The 23,269-nt window shown below is 42.3% G+C and overlaps 1 protein-coding gene across 4 annotated transcripts in view; it reads right to left on the bottom strand.

Annotated features, from left to right (window-relative positions):
- Window positions 1–230: 230 nt before the first annotated feature.
- The window catches only part of lrrc7 (leucine rich repeat containing 7), an 87,119-nt gene continuing 64,080 nt past the window's right edge, over window positions 231–23,269 (bottom strand). For 3 of the 4 annotated variants that reach the window (XM_077015004.1, XM_077015003.1, XM_077015001.1), the window contains 19 exons: window positions 22,893–23,037; window positions 22,689–22,761; window positions 21,815–21,832; window positions 19,717–19,846; window positions 17,923–18,038; window positions 16,846–16,915; window positions 16,531–16,630; window positions 16,270–16,418; window positions 15,814–16,002; window positions 15,470–15,595; window positions 13,114–13,200; window positions 11,240–11,351; window positions 10,570–10,750; window positions 7,775–9,488; window positions 7,246–7,395; window positions 6,375–6,500; window positions 4,917–5,156; window positions 4,726–4,818; window positions 231–3,771 (listed from right to left, as the gene is read on the bottom strand). In XM_077015004.1, coding sequence (XP_076871119.1) covers window positions 3,580–3,771; window positions 4,726–4,818; window positions 4,917–5,156; window positions 6,375–6,500; window positions 7,246–7,395; window positions 7,775–9,488; window positions 10,570–10,750; window positions 11,240–11,351; window positions 13,114–13,200; window positions 15,470–15,595; window positions 15,814–16,002; window positions 16,270–16,418; window positions 16,531–16,630; window positions 16,846–16,915; window positions 17,923–18,038; window positions 19,717–19,846; window positions 21,815–21,832; window positions 22,689–22,761; window positions 22,893–23,037 — 4,011 coding nt within the window. In that variant the 3' untranslated portion in view covers window positions 231–3,579. The remainder of the gene's footprint in view (window positions 3,772–4,725; window positions 4,819–4,916; window positions 5,157–6,374; window positions 6,501–7,245; window positions 7,396–7,774; window positions 9,489–10,569; window positions 10,751–11,239; window positions 11,352–13,113; window positions 13,201–15,469; window positions 15,596–15,813; window positions 16,003–16,269; window positions 16,419–16,530; window positions 16,631–16,845; window positions 16,916–17,922; window positions 18,039–19,716; window positions 19,847–21,814; window positions 21,833–22,688; window positions 22,762–22,892; window positions 23,038–23,269) is intronic. The other variant, XM_077015002.1, reaches the window with a different exon arrangement.

Genomic DNA, 23,269 nt, shown 5'->3' with positions numbered 1-23,269 from the left:
TTTCAGTCTGGAAGAAGCTACAGCATAAAGACCAAATGCATGAGTGACCAGGCGCTGCGTGTTTTTGCGCTGCGTGTATAATTTGAAGATTACATTTATTTGCAGTCAAGTGCCAACTTTTGTTCACTTTCAGGTTGTGGATTTGAGACTCCAACCTCCTGGTTGGTAATCCACATTTTAGTTGTATGCTAATAGCGCTTAAAAAGGATCAAGAAATTACAAGTAGTAACAATAGTGACTTTTATTTGTACAATAAAGACTTTCATACATTATTCAAAACACCTCTTAGATACTGAAAAAATCTGTACTCCCAAAGCCGAAAATGGCTCCGTTATTTGCTGCACAGGGTTGAAATTTTTTAGGTTTTGTTTTTTATTATTAAAATGTATCTTAAATATGTACAGATAGTATCTGCAAAATGCATTCTAGACACAGAATATATATTTCATCAATTACATTGTTTTAATTCAGAAAAAATAGGAAGGAGTAAACTTGCGTGTGCAAATAAACTGTATGATAAATTGTCACTAAATCTGATTAACTAAACAGAATAATTGTATTATTTTATATATAATTACTTTTTGCACAAAAATGAAACTGCATTCAAGTCCAGTAATTCTTCATACTGCAGAAAGCTTTAAATACATTCACAATCTATAGGAATAAATTATTTAAATGTTTTCATTCACAATTATGTACATCAATACTGCAATTAGACTGAATAGTACCATATATTAGCTTTTATATTCAATAGGATTTTAAACACATACAAAAATGACCATTTGTATATCCATATACATATATGTTTGACACAAATTCACAATTACTGTAGAAATAATTTTAAGTTGGATTCTAGAGTGTTTGCTCATGTTCTAAATACTCTTCAATATGTTTTTGTATCTTTTATAAAATCACAATTTGAGCAAAGCTAAGTATGTCAATATATTAGAAATAATTACTGAAAACATTTAGTAAAAATAATCATTATCAAATGCTCTGTCACAATAGAGTATTTTATCAATTAATTGTCATCCAAACGTAAGATTCTTATATAAGTACATTGAATTTTGAAGGAATATGTGTTTGGGGGTTGGGGGCCTCTTAGCATTTAGTTTGACTCAAAACCGTCCCTTTTTGATGCTACATTTGTGTACAATATTTTAGACATGCCCAGGGCATAGAGGCAATGTATCTGTTGTGGTATACTATGATACCGATCATCACAATGTTGGGGTTTTATTATTTCTAGATGGAGCTTCCACTGAAATTTAAGAAACAAAAACACAAACATAAAAACTTCAAGTGAAGGAAGCAACTGAAAGTTCAATAAAAACCACAATGTCCCCTAATATCCTTCCTAATAAGACCATTTCAAAATGTGAAAACATGCACTGAACATTAAAGCTTTTTGTGGATATTGATTATGTAATGATGAAAAATCCTTTCAATATCAATTAGTGATTAAAGACCTTAAAGCAGCAGAACATCAAAAAAGCCTTGAAATAAGTGGTATGCATGTAAATCACTTTGTGTAACATAATATCTTCAGAGTACAGACGAAAAGTCTTGTAAATGAATTGGTTTATGCAAAAAAAAGTTTCTTTCCTACAGGTGGATATCTACTGCGTGAGGTTAAAATAATATTAGTACTAACATCAACAACAACAATAAAAATGTGAAAATGCTCATGTTTTCAACATGGCATATGAACTGAAAGGGCTTCCAACCTGTTTAAAATGAAAGCTAGGAAATCTCTGCAATACTCTCATCTGCACTGGCCAACAGAGGGCGTCAGAGAAGAGTCAGACAGCAAGAACAATATTGCATTTGGATCCTTCTCTACCATCTGATTTGTGCAAAACTCATCTAAGAGCCACACACAGTCTAATACCACCCCCAATGTGGTAGTAGGTGACTACTTAATAAAATATCTCAGAACTTCATTAACGTGAAGGGTTAGTGCGATAAAGTAGCATGTATCTTTCTAAATGTTACAAAAAAAAAAAACTCAGAAAACTTTCATTCACATTCTTCTCTCTAATCACTTTTGACTAGTAAATGTTTATATTTACACAAGGCATTTACAGAGTTGAGGCAGTGATGAATAAATGTTCTTAAAAGCCGATGTGCTTTCATGCTCCAAGATTGAAATGAAAAGCTGCTTGGAAAAATAGGTACAAAATAATAGGCGATATAAATAAGCAGAAAAACGCACCCACCTACAGCCACAGGCTGAGAGATAGAAAGGAATTTCAACCACATCAGTGTAAGATTTCAACATGTATACGTGAAAGCCATATGTAACATTATTAGATATGTTATCTATTGTACATTTGGCACTATTACTTGCCATTGGTCCTGCAATTGGCAACTTTTTCCTAGATAAAAACATGATGTACAAGTTCGTGTTCCTTTTGAGCAAGAAGTCAGCGTTATAAAAATATTTACATTGTGCTCTCCCTTATAATGACCAAGTCCACAGCTTTCGGGAAACTCTTCAGAAGAGACACTGCCGTTTCGTGTTCGATGTGTACAAAACTATGTCCGTTTGCCTGCAATGCAAGAATGAAGCAGAGGATAAACAGAGTGGCGTGAGGAAAGCAAGCCAGGACAGGGGGCAACCGGGCGGCACTGGAGGGCTGGGATCGGGCCTAGCTCAGAGAGGGCGAGAGACACGCACTGTCAGGGAAGGAGAGAGAGAGCCCGAGAGAATGCGCACACAGGCAGAAGAGGTCATGCTGCAAAGGAGAGAAGGTGGAGAGAAGGTGGAGAGAAGCTGGTCTTTGGAGAGATCTGTTCCTCAGCTAACTTGGATCTGTGGAGAGAGAGAGAGTATAGAGGCACCTGCTTTTGGCAGGCTACGATATGGTGGGAGAAGGTCCTAGTGGCACACACTGATAGCGACACTGATAACCAAAGACGACCCAATAACGTCAGGGACATTTGGAGCCCCGTGCTGTTATTTAGGCAGACAAAGCCCAATTTGCTGATGTAAGTTAGCAAAGTCAGGCATTTGTTTGGTAATGATATATGACAAATGTGAGACATTAAAACTCATACTTAGTATTACCTGACCACATCTGTCTATGCAATGAATAGTTAATAATAATTCATCTTATGTACCTTTTACCTATTTTATCTCTGTCCTGGGGCAGCTGAATCCCATGGGATTCAAAGCTCTGGAAATAAGTTGGCCAAAGTAAAATGACTTCAGGTGGCCCCTGAATAATACTAACATACTAAAAAAGTTCCATCTCTGTTCATTGGAATTTTAGACTAGCAAAAGACCAGATTCAGTCTCTCACAAGCAGAGTTAGAAAGACAGGAAAAGTTCAAGAACTAGTGTTTCGTTTTTTACCATTTATACTGTATAATAATTTCTCATGCCATTAAAGCACTATATTTAAAAAAATCCAATATGACCATTTAAAATAACAAAGGTACTTAGACTAGGAAAGGTAACGCAACCACACTAAAATACCACTGCTAAAATAATGGCCCAGATGCAGGCTGTCCACTGAGATCTGACAGGTCAGTAAGGCGTGTCAAAGTTGGACAGACATAAAAAAAAGACCATGCTCACATGGTTCGCACGCACACACAATGACACATGCAAAGCCTTCGGCTGGCGGTGCGGTGGAGGACGCTCTGTCGCACACTCGCTGGACAACACGTGGTGATGGAGAGGAGTGTTACCTTCAGAATTTTGTCCCCTGGTCGAAGGACATTGGAGGTCGGTCCATCAGGCTGTACCCTAGTAACAAAGATACCCTATAAGTCAAAAGTGATATGAGGTTAGGAATCACACGGTGGTGATGGTTTAGAATCTTTGCCTTTCAATCAATTTCAATCTTTCATTAATTTTTTTTTTTTTTTCATGTTTTAAATCTGATGGCATTACACAAATTAATAAGGCCTTTAGGCATAAAAAATGTTGATATATTTATCTTTAATGTCTATATGGATATGTGATAATCTTGCAAGAGTTGAAAAACATGCTTTAGAATTATTGACTACTATGTTAGTATGTACAAGGCAGAGATTATAAATCATACAGTTAAGTACCAGATGTGTGACCCAACAGACCCAGCATCATGTCAGACCACATTACTGGTACCATATACTGGGAGTCCACCAAACTCTACATCTCGTCACTCCTTCAGGCACCACAAGGATCCAGCTTCTCAGGACATCCCAGAATTCTCCATACAACCCAGGCGATTAACTTAGAACTAAAGTGTAATAGGTCGTGGGCAAAAACTAAGTTCCATTAACTAAGTAATAGTACAATATTTACATATAGAATATATTATTTACATACAGCTAACAGGTTCAAAACCAAAATATCAGAAAATGATTAAGACTGTAATAAATAAAACAACTGATGTTATCAAACTACTGCAGTCATGTATTAGGAATGTGTAGCAAAAAAAAAAAAACAATAACACAGATTTTAACTGTGTATGGGAGATGCAGTTTTATGCTAAATATCACTGACTGTTGTCAAGCCATGAAAAGGTTAACAGAGCCAGCTGGTGGGCAATGGTGTGCATTGCAGTAGCTCATGTTTCCATGGAAACTCAGTCAAGAGCTACAATCCCCCATACAAAAGTGTAATCTCAGTGTTAGTTGTATCAGCATCGAATATGAAGTATAAAACATGGATGGAAGACAACTGTGGTAAAATGAATGATTTCTGGACATTGAACTGCGGTGACGTCTTACCATGTCGGAGGGCTTGAAGGGATTTCCCTGCCCACCGATTCCCCCTGAGATACTGAAACCCAATCCTGGATTTTTCTCAATCCGAACACAGAACTACAAGGAAGACAGCATGTTGTGAAACGCTGGAACGCCACTAAAAGCATGATGCCATGTATCCAAATTACATGGGGGGGGGGGGGGGGGGGGTGCACCTGCTCCTGAAAGCCGTCCATGCTCTTCTGACCCTTGGTCTGGATGAAGCACCGTGCGCTCTGCGGCCGGGGGCTGGTGGTGTTGGTGATGGGTACGGGCAGGGGCGACTGGTACTGCTGGATGGACACCTTGTTCATGGCTCCCTCGTACGGCTGGTCCCGGACAACTCGGTGGGCGGGGACGCCCGAGCTGGAGCTCACCATCATGCCCTGTGATTGGTGCGGGTGCGATATGGTGGCCTGTGGAGGAGCAGCAGGTGGTGTGGGTTGGGTGCAAGAGGCTTCGGCGGTGTGGATTGGTTGACGAGGTGTAAGTGGGCGTGGCATATGTCAGACACCGCCATCGCCCTGTCCCTATACAGTAATGGCCCTGCAGACACACCTGAGTCCTGACTGATGGCATTTAGACATACGCAGACAGATTCCGGTTGCTAAGGAGACCAAGGAAGAATGCAGCAGAGTCGAAATGGATTACAGCAACAGCTAGTAATTAACCCTGACGTTGCAAACATTAACATGGCAATCATGGCTGGACTAGGAGGCATGAACAAGAAAAGGCAGGATTAGTTGAACAGGAAACGCCAAACGAAAACAAGTCTATTACTGTCCCCAAGACAGACATGTGGGAATGAAAGCAAGAATAAAAACAATAGCATAAAAAAATGGAAGATGGGTCGTGTCATGTCTGCTTCTAAACAGCAGTGTATATAAACAGCGTATTTCTAGGATGAGACTTGTGTGTCTTGCCAAGTTGCTTACTGCATTCACCTGCACATCAACACACAAACCTGCAGTGGAGCCTCCACTCACACCACTGCAGTAAAAGAACATTGTAAGCAGGTCAGACCTCATTTTAAGCCTTTTTTAAAACAAAAAACCCACAAACAGTCAGTATAGGTTAACACAGTTTCCATAATTCAATCACATAGAGCTAATTTAGTACTATTATCTTTTATTCATTATGGCACAGCACAGAAGCAAATGACTGGAGCCTTTTAAATACATTTTAAAGTTCACTCTGTCTGCGTATGTTATATCCTGGCTGCCATTTATTTGTTAGTAATTCTGCTTCTTTATTACCAGTCAGGAATGAGGCGTTTAGTCACCGTGCCTCAGCTCAGCTCCCCATTCCCAGAACCCTTCTATCTCTAAATCAACTTTATCAGCTGGGACACAGCAGGAATGTGAACAGACTGGGGTACCTTTAAGGCTGTCAGCATCTCTGCTGTGAGACTACTGTAACAAACAGTATACTATTAGAAATATATAATCGTGTACTGTTAAGTGTAACCGATAAATGTAGTCAAATAAATAAATACACAGTGTACCCTGTATCCAATTTGAAATAAATATTGGCAAAACATAGTCAGAAAAAAACGAATAAATGAATGAACACAAGAATTATGATCAATTTTACACTGCTATACAATGCATGTTTCCAGACGCTGAGGCGTGTACCTTCTTGATGATGTTCGCGTTCTCTGGAGGTACGTCTCTCCGTCCCAGTGAATAGGGAGTCCACTGGGGATTTGGAGAGACCATCTCTTGACCGTTATCTAAAATATTGCTCTGTTGTGAAGGGGTCTGTAAAGAGAGGGGTCAGTAAAACGGCTTGCCAGTCAGCATGCAAGTGTGTCCTTTTTGAAATTCAGTGTTTGCATGACTAGACTTTGATATTATAACTGTCATTATAGACATAACCATTGTTTCTAAAAACTATAACCATTTTTTTTACTTCATTTCATTTTCCCAATTAGGCCAAAGCAGGTGGTTTTTTTTATTTATGTTTGAATACATGTGGTTTTCTGCTATCCAAAGTAAAGGTTTGCCTTTGACAATGACATTTTGAGCACTTGTATGACCCACTAGCCAGTTAGCTATGAACCAACTTGGCCATTCTTCATCCCTTGCTAGCACACTTGAGGCCCCTCAGAGAGTGGCAACACATTAGGGCCAAGGCCCACGAAGCAAACACCAAGCCTGCAGACATGCGACACAGACAGCTGCACATGTTCACACAGCACTGAGAGACAGAGCCTAGCGTCGGGAACATAACGCGTGAAGACTTCGATCTGTGTTCAACAGTGATATATGAGGAATGGCCTACCTGTCACCATTTCAACGGTGACCTAGTCCCAATTATTTGATCAAAATTGTCTTAACAAAAGGTTACTGGAGATATCGCTAATAAATGATGTTCCTGTGGTTTATGTATTTTTTTAAGCAGAAGCTGTCTTAAATTATATTCTCAAAAGTGTGTCTATCACACAGTGTAATTGGCTCATGGCGCACTGAAACTGGAGTTCATGGTACTTTTTTATATACTCACATTTGGTAGAGGTAGCCACTGAGTTGTTTGGTTTTCATGCTTTGTGTTATTGTAAAAGTTTATTGTCATGCTTCTGCTGGCATGCGGTGCAGCATAGCCTCCAGAGTAGAGCATGCCGAAGTTTACTGTGTTGTGCTTAAGGACGGCGCTCTGATTGGAGGGAAACAACCACATGACGTGAGTGAATGGGTGGAGCCACACAGAACATCAGAGGATGTGGCTGTTTTGCGGGGTTGGGGTTGGGGTAGGGGGTGGGTTGGGGATGGGGTTGGGGGCATGGGGAGGGAGTACATTGGACTGCACCACATACACTGCGCTGCTGCAACAGAGTGAAGCTTGACTTACAGAACAACAACAAAACAGTACATCGTTACTGCAGACACAGCAAAACACAGTGGTTACATTCATATAGTAATAACAGTAACAACACTGACTAAGATTAGCGGACAACAAAGTACACTAGTAGATTGAACGTACATAGGAATATCATGTGAAAAGTGCAGTGATTTGTTATTGCTAATTTACTCACCCTATCTAGCCTTTTTGCCTCTATGTGCCTTAGGAGCTGTTGTCTCCAGTCCACTGGCATTTTGGAGCTTGGGTCCTCTGGTTTCTGGGGGACGGGTCTTAACTTCATATCAGTGTCAGGGCTCTTCTCAGTGCATGTACTAAGATTATAATCTGAAGGCAATTTCTCGAGCAGGGCAGCCATGGTGGGTCGGGCAGACACAGGTCGAGCCTGTGATGCCCCATATGTCTCTGTGCTGTAGCTCCGGGCAGATAGGGGGCGACGTTGTGTCAGACTCTTGGTGGGATAACCCATAATGGGTTTTTTACTTTCTTGATAAGATGAGTATTCGTCTTCATACCTACCATTTCTCTTGTGGAACTGGGCGTCGGCCATTGTGGAGAGACTGTTCTGGTGTTCCAGCATGCCTTTGATCTGTTGGGGTCTGTTGTAGAGGTCTGCCATTTGGTGTTCCTGGGCTTCGGCAACCCTCCGGAACAGTGCCATTTCCGTAGAACTCACCAGAGAGTCTGCACGGCGCAGGAAACCCGGGCGGGACCGCTGGGGCTGGGCGGAAAACTGTGAAGGGACCGCATCATCAGTCATTGATGTCTGAGAGTAGGAAAACATTTGCTCCATTGGTTGATAGCCACGGTAGCCTCGAGGGCTCACAAGCTCCTTTGGCAGTGTCTTTCCCGGTTGGTTCACATATTCGGGGGTGTTGGGGAAAGGTGGGGGGACTCTCCGTTCTGGTTTCACAACATCCATGGCTCCTTGAGGGTTGAAGCTTTGGTCAAACTGGTAAACTTTCTTCGGTATAGCAGGCTTCTGCTGCTGACAATTTTTGTTCATGCCGAAGCCATCAAGATCATCATCCAGCATGGGTGCAGACATGCTTCTGGACATGCTCTGCTCCAGATGTCCAGGGAGGTCTGCTCTGTCCACACTACCCTGATTCTCTATACTAGAGCCATAGCTGTCCATGGGAATGCTGTACACCTTGTAGGACCCTATATCAATTTCATCTATGCTCTGGGATTTCTTAAATTTGGACTTGACCTCTTTCATCATTGGTGAAAGTCTCTCTGAGCTCTTGCTCATTACCATAGTGGTGCCCTTATTTGGTTCTTTAAGACCCTGAACATGTGTGTAGATGTTGGGCTGACCTTGCCCTGTCCCTGAGTCTCTGGAGTCCCGGTATCCCCAGGCTCCTGTGGAGGGAAAAGTGCCAGGTAGTTCACCTATCTCCTGCTCAAAGTCTTTGCGGTCAGGGTTGGGGCTGTTTGCTGGGGTGAGTTCAAGTTTGGAGGGGAAAGCAGTGCGATCCTCGAAAGGGCTAGGAGTCCTCGTCCAGTTCTGCCAGGGGTTAGGGGGAGGGGGAGGAGGCACTTCAGTGTCAGGAGTGTTGCGGAAAGGGTGCTGAGTCTGATCCAGCTCTAACGGCACTCCCATAATGCGGTCCTGTCTCATAAGAGGACGTCGCCCATGTGTGGTTGAGGCACTACGGGGTTTTGTGCCTAGCATGGGGTTCCCACTACTGCCGCTGGGGGTATCAAGAGGAGCCTCTTCCGCTACAAACCCTGTGTTGTCATAGTGAGGGGCGTCATTCCAGCTGTCAAAGGTGTCACTGAGTGGCCTTCTCTCACCTCGCTGCTGCAGGGTGCTAGAAGGGGGTGTCTCTCTCTGACTGAGCAGGGGCTTGGTCTCAATGGGCTTTGGGAATGACTGTGCCAGCCTGAACAGGAAAGAAGCAGAAAGAAAAAAGTAGAGAAATATAACTGCAGCAAGGACTCAAACCGAAATAGAGCCAAGCTGTGTGAGATTTTCATAGGCGAGTATAATCCAGTTAATCTCAATGTTAATACGATGCTGTTTTTCTTGCTGCCCAGGGTACAGAGAGCACCCAAGAGGCAGAACAAATTTTATTTTTACATGATAATGACGAAAGGTGAAATGTTTTATCTTGTCCTTTTTGCTCCTTGCCTTTCGTATACATACCTGTGGTCAATTTTTTCTACCAGGCTCCATGGGATATCATACTGCATTTCGTTGCAGGATTAGGGCAAAAAAAAACATCTAGTTGCATCTTAATGAGGATATCAACAGTGAGGTTTTACTGCTGACATAGGCACTGTGTGAAAGCTTTGGTAATAGGAGTTCTGCACAGCAATTTTTAGACATGCATGTTTAAGAGAGATAAAAGCCACCTTGAATACTCTTCTGGCTACTACACTGCGGTGTTGTGCATTAGGTGTCCACTTGATGTTAACCAGTGTTAATACTGCATGACATTTGCACATCTTTCACCTAATACAGGAAATCAATTACAAACCATATGAAGTGAAGGGAAAAGGTTATATGTTTCTTAAAGGCAGAGTATACAAGATATCAAGTCACATGATGTTTGGGTTAGATGTAGCTGATATCTGTAATTCAAAGAGCACTGTCTGCAAATGCCTCTCATTGATGGTCTTGAATTTGTTATTTGTCAAAAATACAAAGTCAAAAAATTTGTTTAGAAATGTGTAGTAACTGTCAGCTGTTTCCTCGTGTTTTGTTAAGTGTGTTTTTGTGCTTGTGTAATATAAAACAGCTCAATGTTGTGACTTACACTTTTACTGATGAACTCCTAAATAAGCTATTACCTTGACTTTGACCACGTTTGAGTTTGTCTTTTCTGTAGAGACATTTTCAATGGTTCGGCATCACCTTTAGGCCACCAATAGCTGAGCATCCTTAAGCAGGTCTGTCTGTGAAATGCACAGATGTGGTACGGGTCGATATAAATGGACAGCAGTGAAATTTGTCTTGCCAACCTGTTAGTCCAGTGAGTCTGTGCTGGACCCTCCTTGGCAGCGTTCTGCAGGGAGCTGACGTTGCCAGGGGGGTTGGAGGACCCTGAGGATCCCTGCGAGGGTGAGTAGTCAGAGTAGGTGGCGGAGGAGCCACTGTTGTTCAAACAGTGCATTTTGTCTGGGTCTGAGTCATCAGTGGATTCTAAAGGGCCCAAAACAGCAAGAGGAACCGTCTATCAGTGTTATGCACTCATGGCAGCACTTTCTCCTGCTTTGGATTTAATGTGTTTACTGTACTAGGTGCAAGAGGAGTATGCAAAGAATAACGGCCTCTGTTCTCAATAGGAATGACAACAGTGAACCTATAAACCACTTCACCATGGCCAAAACCACAATTACTCAGTTTCACCCACCATTTAATTATGCTAAACCACTCCCCAGGGCCATTATGTAATACATGGGCACTGCAGAATTGATTTTTGCTGTGTCAAAGGGGGACATGCATATTTTGCAGCAAAAAAGCATTAAGGCCTCTAATAACAGAATCAGTGAATATAGAGTGTTAGAAGAAGCCCTGAGGTGAGTGGCAGAATTAAAATGCTGCAATTCAAGATTCAGTAGACTACCTTAGTAATTTAAAGACAGAAAACCCCAATTGCTCCTGTAGGTGTCGATGCGATCTCGATTGTACCTTTTTTGTCCTTCCCCAGTAGCACCACCTTTGGCTTGTACATGGGGGGTTCCACCAGAGTCGGCCTCATATCAGATATCCGGATGTCATTAGGAGAGCCTCCCATGGAATCCTGGGGAAATACACAAACACCTTAAAACTATTCCCAAACATCTGGCCACATAAAATGTCTGATGCAGAACTGGGTGTTTAGGGTTATAGAAGGAGTTACTATAAAAGTAACGTTACTTGATAACATTTCATAACATCTCAGGTCTGCTCAGATTGTGCCTACACATTTTCTCATCTGCAATTATTATTATCCAATAATTCAGAAAACATGTATAAAAGAGAAAAATGAAAGTTACTTGAAGTACTTCTCAAAACATTCAGTCTAAATATGATAATTAAGAGACAAAAGTCTTTCCATCAACAAAGTTAGTTGTATGTTTAGTTACAAAGTTGCTGGTTAATAACACAGCTCTGACTGAGAGGCCCCATACATTTGCACATCAAAGAGGGAGCATAATGTTTCCTTTTTAGAGTGATTTTTTTTACTGCAGCTGTCCTGGCGATGTGCACTGCAGTCTGAGACTTTGTAGTCATTTAACTGATATAAACACGGGTATATATAATACATCAAAATCATTAATTTAACTACTTACACCTTATGTGAACTGTATGCATCAGCCCTGTTTCCAAAGTAAAACTCACATTTTTACTTCCTGATGCACACATACACTAGCTCACTAGAAAACATTTTGATCCATGGAAGCAAATAATTAATTAATTAAACTATTAGGACCATCTTTGTCTTTATCTGTTTTTATTGATATGGCATTCATTTCTCAAATGGCATATTTGTCAACCAAAGTGAGGGTTTATTGATTAATTTCAGCGACCATTGACCTTCGGTCAGTAAATGTGTCCTTTAAAAACCCTTTTTAAAGAGATCCTTGATGAATATTAATACATCACTTATAACAACTTGAAAATCATGACATGATAAGAGATCTTCTCGAAGAGTCTGGTTAACAGTAGGGTGGCAGACAGCTCCCCAGTCAAAATATCTATTGAGGATAATTTATCATTGCCTTTTTAATAACTATCACACCTCTCACACTGAAGATTTGAAAACAAACTTGACTTCTCTCCCGCCTCAAACCTGACATCACTGATTGTCTAAGTCTCACTCTTTGTGTGCTTAATACACAGACTCCTCCACTCTGTGTTGTTTGTCTCATGCACTGAGGTCAAACCCCTGGTAGATCTGCAGGTCTGCCCATGTCTCATGTCCCTCTGCGAGCTTTGCGTCCGGCCTCCCAGAGCGCCTGCAACACCAGCGGCTGTGCAGCCAGAGCAGGGCGGAGCTCCCACCGCAGGGTCGCCCCACCCGCTCCACACACAGCTCCCCGCACCCCTGTCGTCCTGTGCTCATTTTGGACCTTTGCTTACCATCTCTCTGTCACAACACCCCTGTCTGTCCACGTCCACCTCTCTCCCTCCCAGCAGGCCAGAACTATGGCAGTGCTTTAAAATATCTCCTCAGAGACTGGGTGTTAATGAACACAGGGATATTAGCTGGCTGCTGACAACTCAGCCGTGAACCAAACGCCGTAAGGAAGTATATGTTGCTCACAACATCACAATGGCTGCTGAAAGGGGAGCCAATTCAGTTCACCTCTGATACAATATGAACGACTAAAAGCTTTGTACACAATTTCATATTAATGCACGTATTTCTACAGAAATTCAGATGTGTTTTTCCTACATCCTTCCCATAAAGGGGGTGACCGAGGTCAGTTTCTGTCAGTTCCATCTCATTTGCTTTGCAGGCAATTGAAATGAGTCAGCCCTTTAGTGATTGTCCACTGTCTGGTTTCTCAGCCACTTACTATGAGGCAGAAACAGGAAGAGGAAGTAACGGCCAGGCTCGTATTCTCTGGCTGTTGCGGCTTGGGAACGACGCGATGTAAAGAAATCTAAGCAAAACAAACAAACATACATACATACAAACAAACAAAATGGAGGATTTCATGGTCTAGAAAGAAAAGAATGCGTAAGAGGCATGGGATTATGGCATCAGTACTCCCAAGGTCCCATTGATGTTTAGCATTGTGCAGTTACACAGACTCTCGGAGACTGTGGGCGGTAGCAGTGTTGAGGCCATACCAAGCTGTAATGGACACGGTACACCACACAACTGTGAACTACTCTACACACACAGCTAGTGCAAAAAGCATAGAAAAAGCCTAGCATAAATGAATGGGAATGAGCTGCTGTCTTCTCACACTTCCCCGTTATGATGATGAGGCTTGTACAAGAGTTTCCACATGTACCGGAACGCTTTCAAAGTTGAGACGAATCAAAGCAGAGAATGACATCAATCGCCTTTTTATTAGCTGACCAATGAGAAGAAAAGGCTTTCCAGATAGAAGGTTTCCAGATAGAAAGGTTTCATTAGTAAGCAGGTATTAGGAGCTTCATAAATGGCCTGTCGCATCATAGGTATTAATGCATGCATCCTCTGCTTCGGCATAATTAAATGTTGAGGAAAATATCTGCTACTTAGAGCCAACTAGGCAGCTAGCTTATTTAATCACAGAGCCAAGCAGGACTTGGTGGTTCACTGTTATAGCTAATGTGCATATTTTATGAGCTGCTTTAGTCGTATCAACATGAAAAGAATTCAAGGCTGTTTCTCCTCTGAAAATATCCTATGTGTGAACACAGACTTAGCTCGCCGAAGCCCCTGTAAACCACAACTGCTCTGATGTGGAATTAATCTATACAAACCCTTTTAGACCAAACTTTGATTTCTAAAGCCTGTTTTATATACTAGACGCCAAGCAGTTGCTCCTCAGGAGGAATGAGAAGCTTTGCCTACTCCGTTGTGAGTTCTACATATGAGGGGTTTCAATTCTCCGGTTCCCCAAGTTAATGCAAACAAAGCAATGAAAGGTTGTTTTACAAGTTTTGATTATTGGTTCTACTAACCAGAGCTTAAACCCAAAGAAGCGACGTGCTTCAAAAAACAATGCAGAAGAAACTCAGATTGATCGTTTGATTTGACTATTTCATCAGTTTAAATTGTAGCTCATTCATAATACAGCAGTTTCCTCCTCTGCACATTTGGAACACTCTCTGAAGCAGCACTATAAAGCCGTCTTCAACACACTCAAGGACACCACCAATCATCTAACCATGCAAACCAACTGCTCAGTTTGCTGGCACCCGTCCCTTAGATCCCCAATGAGAAAACTGTCACCCACAATGCAGCGCCAAAGCCGAATCCCAGCAAGAGGACTCCAATCCCAGCTGCACTTTTAATGGGTACCACTCAGTAGCCTCCGAGTTGAATGCACTTGACATTTCACACTGACCTTTCCCTCTGTCAGTGATCTCAGCTGTGGGCTGAGCAATACTCTGGGCAGAATCAAAGAGTCAAATCTGCAGATATGACTTCTTCAGCTGGAAGGTGAACACTACAGCTCCACAGGAACTGACTTGAAGGGTCCTATATATTTTTCTCTTGCAGTTTACCTTAAAAATAACTCATCTACAAATAATGCTCTCCAACTAACCCCACTTTAGGAAACACACTAAATGATAAACCAATTTCTAAGCAATAAATGTCCAAGAATGATCTGATTCTGTTACCCTGAATCTTCAGGCCAACTCTGTTCTGCTGTCTTCGGCAGATGGGTAGAACTAATGAGTTTATTATTTTCCTGTGTTCTAAACAAGGCAGCAGGACTGGCCTGGCCACTGGGGGAGGCTGGCCTTTAACGAGATGAAACACTCCCACTGATGTGTGCTTCAGTGATCCCTCCAGCCCTCATTCCAGTGTACTATCATTCCGGTATACTATCATTCCACTGTACTATAATTCAGGTGTACTATCATTCCGGTGTACTATCATTCCAGTTTACAGTCATTCAGGTGTACTATCATTCCGGTATACTATCATTCCAGTGTACTATCATTCCACTGTACTATCATTCAGGTGTACTATCATTCCGGTGTACTATCATTCCAGTGTACTATCATTCCAGTTTACTATCATTCCACTGTACTATCATTCCGGTGTACTATCATTCCGGTGTACTATCTTGATTAACAGCTCCACACATTGTTGTGTTTTGCCATAGATGTTCTGCAGGCTTTACAGGACAGTAACCAAATGGACACGTTAATTGTACAAAAAGCCACAGAAACGTAAAACATAAAAACCCAGAACACCAGCTGTACCTCCGAGCTCTCTGTTAGGTCCTCCTTGTCCTTCCTCTTCGGGATGTCAATGGCAGAGTTCAACATGACACTCTGCTCTGGCATTGGAGGCTTGGAGAAGTCTTTAACCACCTCTCTGTCAGTTACCTAGTCAACACATACACCACCACATGCCATTTATTTAACTATTAACATTTGAAGATCTGAGCTGGACGCATACTGTGGTGGGCTGGATAGAAGATACTGTGACTGGGTGTACACTGTAGTGGGCTGGATAGATACTGTGGCTGGGTGTCTGTTGTGGCTGGGTGTACACTGTAGTGGGCTGGATAGATACTGTGGCTGGGTGTATGTGGATATGTTACCTCCTTGGGTGCAATGGGCCACGGAGGCTCATATTTGTCTTTGCTGTGCATCTCCATGTTGGCGCCTGAGGAGCATTTCTCTGTGCTGAGAGGGTGAGTGGTTTTGCCCACCATGTTCTGCACTGACTTTACCATGTTCTTTAGGTCCTCTGGGTATGGGGTGGGATATCGCTTCAGATTAATTTCAACCTATAAAAAAGGGAGGGGGGAGGGACAAGGTGGGGAGGGGGGGCAGGCAGGTTTACATTTGAAATATTTTAAGAAAGTGCTGAACAGCTGGGAGCTGAGATGATGCACTGCTCTGGTTATGGGCAAAGATACCGTATTATTCTGCTGAAGCAAGTTAGTTCTAAAAAAAATATAGTGCTCATTGTCAAACAATATTTGATGTTCAAGGACTGAAACTCTGTGTGTCTGTGTGTGTGTGAAAGAGTTTGCACGTGAGCACTAACACACATAAGAGGCTTGGGGGACCTTGACTTTTGCAGCATTCTCCTCCTCATCCTCCTCCTTCTTCTCCTCAAAGTCGAAGGCCACAGTCATCCTCTGCTGCCTCTGTTCCTCCCAGAGGGCCAGGTTGAAGCTGTCGCTGTCTGACTGGTAATCTACAGCATACACACACCACAGGCAGGGTAAGCCTACTTAGAAAGGAAGCAACTACTTCGCGGACATACGTGAACGTGTCAGGCGGGTGGAAAGAGCTCGACTGGTCTTCACCCTCGTCGTGTCGCGGCTGCTGTGGGAACATGTAGTTGGTGAGAACCCTCTGCTTGGTCTCAGGGTGAGCCTCCGTCTGGAGGGGGATGAGGGCCTTGGACTGTAGCAAAGAGATGAAGAAAGGGCATCAGACCGACAAGACAGCCACAACAGTATTAGGACAGAACTCGCATCGGCCAACTCGCCACATAAACACTGTAATATACATTACAATTCCACATGCAGTTCAACGTGCAGTTATTATGACCCATCTCACATATGTATGTACACACATTTGTGTGAAAAAGATAAACAAGTGTGCTTAAAAATTGTCACCTGATTGTCAGATAACCAAAGTGCAGCAAGATCTTTTAGTTTGGTGAAAGTGTAGGGAAGATTCTTCAGCCTAACAGAGTAGAAGTACAGGCCAGAAGAACACAACAGAGGTGAGAAGATAACCATGACACCACAACACAGGTCATCATTAGAAATATAGAAAACAGCTTTGGAATCCATTAATCCAGAGTAGTGAAGAGGTGTGCCGACTGGGGAACCGGGGGTACTCCTGGGGCTGGGGGACTGGGGGTAGTCCTGGGGCTGGGGGACTGGGGATAGTCCTGGGGCTGGGGGACTGGGGGTAGTCCTGGGGCTGGGGGACTGGGGGTTGTCCTGGGGCTGGGGGACTGGGGGTAGTCCTGGGGCTGGGGGACTGGGGGTACTCCTGGGGCTGGGGGACTGGGGATAGTCCTGGGGCTGGGGGACTGGGGGTAGTCCTGGGGCTGGGGGACTGGGGGTACTCCTGGGGCTGGGGGACTGGGGGTAGTCCTGGGGTTGGGGGACTGGGGGTAGTCCTGGGGCTGGGGGACTGGGGGTACTCCTGGGGTTGGGGGACTGGGGGCACTCCTGGGGCTGGGGGACTAGGGGTAGTCCTGGGGCTGGGGGGGACTGGAGGTACTCCTGTCTGTTAAGGCAGGCCCTAACTCAGGGCCTTTAAGTGATGTCTGTATTTGAAGACCTTGGGTCAAAGTTGAACATGGCCAGAATACCTAAATAGGTCACCCAGCTCCTCACAAAGAGATCACTGTATTAGCCTGCAGGCAGACACCTCTTCACTTCACTCTGCCCTATCTTGAAGTGCCATTAGGAAAATCACTAATAAAATCTACCATGTGTGATGCACATAAAACATTGTATAAACAGCCAAAAATTTTCGTTACATTTTATTTCAAGTATGGGCATGTATGGACAGTATATTAAGTATTTTATTTCATTTTGTTCTTGGGCTTGGATTTTCCTAATGGCATTCTGCTGTGTGGAAAATTACCACTATGGACAGTAAATGTCACAACACAGCGCATGAAACTAATACAACTTGAAGAAAATGGTAAGGAACAGTGGCACATCAGGAATTACCTATTGTCACTCAGATTGAGAACACGTAACTTTGTCATCTGTCCAATTTCATCAGGCAGAAACTCAAGTTTGTTGGAGCGCAGGGACATAACAGTGACATTCTTGCAGTTTCCAATCTGCAGCATAAGAGATATGATACCTCAGAAAATATGCAATTTGGTCAAAGCATCTCATCTCCACTTTCTCTATTCCCTGTGCCTCTTTGCTCTCTCTCTCTCGCTCTCTCTCTCTCTCTCTCTCTCTCTCTTGCTCTCTCTCTCCTATTCCCATTCTCACTCCTTTTCTCCTTGTTTCATTTCTCTCTCTGCATGTCTTCTTTCGCATTCATATGCCCTTTCTCACGCCAGGAATGGCACTGTAATCTGTCAGTACCTCCAGGCTAGAGGGGGTTAGTGCAGGGCAGAGGGGAAGAATCATCACGGTGCTTCTGCAGGATTTCGCCGTGTTGCAATCCAGCTCAGTGCCTAATACTGGTGCACTGCCGAATTGTAGGGGGAGAGTAGAAACCATGGCAACCGGGAATACATCCAACAGAATGGAGACAGAAGCTTCTCAACAGCTCCGGCGCTCTGACTGAAGAGCTGGCAGAGGTCTGAAAGGTGTGGACGATCTGGGGACGAGCCAGTCACAGGCTCGGGCAGTGTGCCTCGAGATAACACACAGACACTCCAGCGTGTCTCAGGAGCACCGTGACTGCTTCCTGTTATGTCAGGTGCAACCTTTTCATAAACATGATCTTAAAATATTTACATTTATGTCAGCATTTATAAGATGCTCTTATCCAGAGTGACTTACAAAAGTGCTTTGTCATCCACACAGAGCATGTATCCAAGACAGTACAGTAGGTTAGAGTTCAAGATACAGAACTAGAATACTGTTGAAATACAGAAATCAATGCTGATGCCTAGAAGTGCAAAATAAACACAAGCTCTATATCAGACAATGATAACCACAATAATAAACAAGACCAGACAATAAATGCTAGAGTTTCAGTTACTCGACATAGGTGCAGGATCAATGGTAATTTATATTCTTCTCATTATTATTAATATTCCACAAATAGATAAGCCTTCAGTCAGCATTTGAAAACTGCAAGAGATTCTGCTGTCAGGACAGCCAGTGGAAGTTTGTTACACCATCTGGGAGTCAGACCAGAGAATGGTCTCAATGCATGTCTTCATGAGCCTCAAAGCCAAGCTGTGCTAAAAGTTCAAAGTACTCGAGGTACAGATCGGGCTTTGACATTTGCCATCATGAAGGGAGGGTCTGGTCCATTTAAAGCCCAGTTAAAATGCAATGAACAGTGGTTCTATCAAGATGTTTAAACCCTAACTAATTAGGACTGTTAATGACATGGTGTCTTTTCATCTCGATTCAGGTAATAGTACTCTGTTCATGTGTAGTCTGTAAAAATAAATGAGAGTGAAAGTGCAGGCAGAGGGTTATTACCGTACATCTATGGCCTTTACAGGAGGAGTCTTTAAATATTGTGTTATCATTGCTATGGCATGGTTCTTTGAACAACAAAGACTGGCCGAACATAAATAAACCACTTATATATATATATATATAAGACTCTCCTTTTTCTTTTTATATATATATAAAACTCTTTCATGTTTAGGATTTTAAGATGCTTTCATTTTAAGGGCCAGGACTGATCACTCTTGTGATAAAGGTTCAGTAGCAGGGATTCTGTGTCTGAGAGGACTATGCAGGAAAAAGCTTTGATCTTCCTCCTGTGCACCTCTCAGAGCAAGCGGAACACCCCACCACCCCCCCACCCCTGACGCTCACCTCTCTGGGTAACTCAGTCAGGAAGTTCTCATCAGCGGCGAAGGTTCGGAGACTGGTCAGGTAGCCAATGGTCGGGGGCAGGGACTCCAGTTCATTACAGCTACAGTCAAACTCCTCTAAAAGTGATAAACTAGAAAATAAAGTTAGAGAAAATTGTTGAGGTGATCATAATCATTTCACCTATTTAAAGAGCAAGCATGTTACTTTAGTGTAATGTTAAATCATGTACCTATGTAGACAATAATTCTATCATACTGAATTAGGGCAGTGTTTTGTAATTTTTAGAACCTGATATGACAAAAGGTCAGTATCTTAGTATTGACTGCACTAAATGTTATATATTACATTTTATATAAAACTAATATACATTTTATTGTTTTTTAATGCAAAATGGTTTTAAATTGTTACATGTTCCTAATTCAACACCCTTCAACTTTTCAAGGGTTTCCAGTGTTTCTTCAGGTTTAACTTAGTAAAAGACTTATAAAAGACATATTTCAACAGACAGATGATATTAACACAAAGAAAATCAGGTGAGAACACAATATATTAAAGCTTGATACAATCAAGTAGTGCACAACTTTATCCATGAAATCATCCGATAAAGAGGCAGTAAAGTGATAATGGACAATATGGAGGATATTTGAAGTAATGGCAACCATTGATAATGTCTACTTAACAAATATTGGAGAGTATCTAAAGACCTGGATACAGCTGGTTGAGTTTGCCCTGGAGCGATGGATTGATATTGGCTTTGAGAGAGAAATCTCAATGAATCTCAATGAATGTCAATGATCTCTCAAGCCTGAAAAGAATGAAAAGGCAAAGATGCAGATTTATACTGAGCAAATAGGTTCTGCGTTTTGACACCCAAATTTGTGGAGTTCTTGGAGCTGCTAATAAATCTAATTAAATAAAATTAAAACTAATTTAATTTAAGTCTAATTTTAAAATCTGGTAATTCAGAGTAGTATATACACTTTGCATTGAATTTAACTTTTATTTACCTAACATGTCACACCTTTCCAGTGGATCCAGGCCATAAGACACATTTGTTAAATGGTGATTTTTTTTATGAGGTAGTCTGTCTACAATTAGTCTTTGATGCTATTACAGACAAAAACAGACTTATGTAGAACACGTCTATATTTAATACACACGATAGAAAAACACAACATATAAAGGTAAACCTTCAGCAATACATTGACACAACCTAACTCTAAGATGTCTTGAAAAGGTCAACCTGTAATATTCATTTCAGACTTATGATTTGTTATACCTTTTCTCTTTATTGCTCTCATATTCCTATTGTCATAAATTTGCAAATGTAAAAAAAATCTTCTCAACCACAAAACCTACTCTGCTTCACAGCCCAAAAGAGTGCCACTTCCTATCTCCCTTCAGTACGCTGTACTCACTCTTTGCATTTAGCCACAGAAACATCCTCCAGACGTATCTGAGCTGCCCCGTGTGTTGCTCTACACACTCTGCCTGTTGTCTCACTGGCCCATTCTATGACTTTCATGAAGCTAAATCTTTGGCTTTGTTAATTGGCTTCTCTTTAAAAGCACATTGCTTTTATAGGCCTATTTTGTTTTCCAACCAAACCTAAAATTTATCACTGAAATTTATTTTATTACATTCTGCTCCACTGCACAGCATACTGAGCCAAATGCTATGTATTCTTAAATTGTTTTGCCTTTACACCATAGCAATACATTTTTAAAAACCTAATTAATAAACTAAACACATAATTTGCATTTGCCTTCGCTAATAACATTCTAAAATCGTTAACAAAATGTCAAGATCAACAAAATGAAAGAAAAATTAAGCAGATCTCTCTCTTTATTCTCTTTTACTCCTATTCCACACTAGTGATTTTTTTTTCCTCCCAAAGGTCAATGTGTGTTTATCATGTTAACTAGAGTCATTAGCACGGCATTTGTATAGAACCTTGTCCCAGCTGGCCTTCCATATGCAAAGCTTCCACTGAGACTCTTTCAGTCGCACATACAAGAGATGTAGAAGTGTGTCCCTGCCTAAACACACATGCTGTGGTGGACGTGTGGGGAATACAGACGCTCACTGGTCTACTTACCCTAATTTGGCGCGGGGACTGAGATGCCCATTTTAGATGCATGTTTGATAAACACAACACACAGAGCCGACCAATGACAAACCAAGAAGAAAGGTGCATGGAGAACAATATCCCGGGAATGTGGCAGTGGAGGCGGTTCAGATGAATGTGAAGATCCCACAGAGGGAGGGACTTCTGACACAACACGTCCAGAGGCAGACGGTGCACAGATCCAAACCCTGAATTTCCCATCTGGCTTTTGCTTACAACCCATAGCTCCAAAATATAAGAGACCGAGGTGAAACATTTCCTCTTTGCAACACTTTTGGTCTTGTTTAGTTAGCTCCGAATTAAAAGAATATTCATGCTTTTAACTTATTGCCATAAATTCTTAAAGGTATGAACGCACCTTTGGTCGAGGTTAACAACTTTCATCTGTAATTTAGCTTTATTGGAAGGGTGTTAAATATTTCTTTGATTTAAATCCCACATCTGTTCAGGTTCAGAGAGCACTATTCCCATCATGAGTGTGAAGATTGATAGGGGAGAAGATCTCATGTAGTGGATTTGATGGTCAGTGGAGCTACAGAATCATTGAATGGTTCTGTGAAAAATTCACTCAGAACTAATGTTAATCACTGTTACTTTTAAATCCTAGAAAAGCCATACAGCATAAATAAAGAGAAACAGGCCATGTATGGCTAGAGGAGTACAGGCCTGTGTCTAATAAAACAAGCCGGTTTCACAACTGCATGACCGGAAAACAGCAGCAGAGGGGAGTTCAGGGATGATAGTCTGAAGGGTGTCTACAATAACGGTGCACACGTCTGCTTTCTGCCTTCATTCACTTCGTTTTAAAGCCCTGAACGAGTCTGTTTACTAAGCAGCTACTCACCTTCCAATCGTGTTAGGCAGTGAGGTTAGCTGGTTGTCATCAACTTTTAACGTTGTCAATTTTTTCAACATTCCTACAAAAGAGCAGAATCATTCATAAAAAAAACAACAACATGTCAACACAGACAGAAATTTGGAGTCCCGCAGAGACACTTTGTCTGATGATCCTGTAGTTTGATTGCAGCTGTGAGTCAGTGAGCATCACCTATTGTCTCGGGTAGCTGCTGCAGCATGTTGGACGAGAGCAGGAGGTCCTCGAGGGACTCGCACCCCGAGATGTCGGCATCGAGACTCTCGATCCTGTTCTTGGCCAGGTCCAAGTACCTCAGCTGCCTCAGTTTCCCTATAGACTTCAGCAGGAGACCAAGAAGGTGCTGAATGCTCTGGGGTAGTGGTAGTGACTGTGGCTGCAGTGGTAGTGACTGTGGTTGTAGTGATAGTGACTGTGGTTGTAGTGGTAGTGGCTGTGGCTATGGTGGCAGTGACTTAGTTGTAGTGGTAGTGACTGTGGCTGCAGTGGTAGTGACTGTGGTTGTGGTAGTGACTGTGGTTGTAGTGGTAGTGACTGTGGTTGTGGTAGTG

Source organism: Brachyhypopomus gauderio, chromosome 8 (assembly GCF_052324685.1).
Source record: "Brachyhypopomus gauderio isolate BG-103 chromosome 8, BGAUD_0.2, whole genome shotgun sequence".
NCBI classification, from domain to species: Eukaryota; Metazoa; Chordata; class Actinopteri; order Gymnotiformes; family Hypopomidae; genus Brachyhypopomus; species Brachyhypopomus gauderio.
Note: the sequence above shows the minus strand (reverse complement) of the source record. Positions and strands in the feature narration are given on the sequence as shown.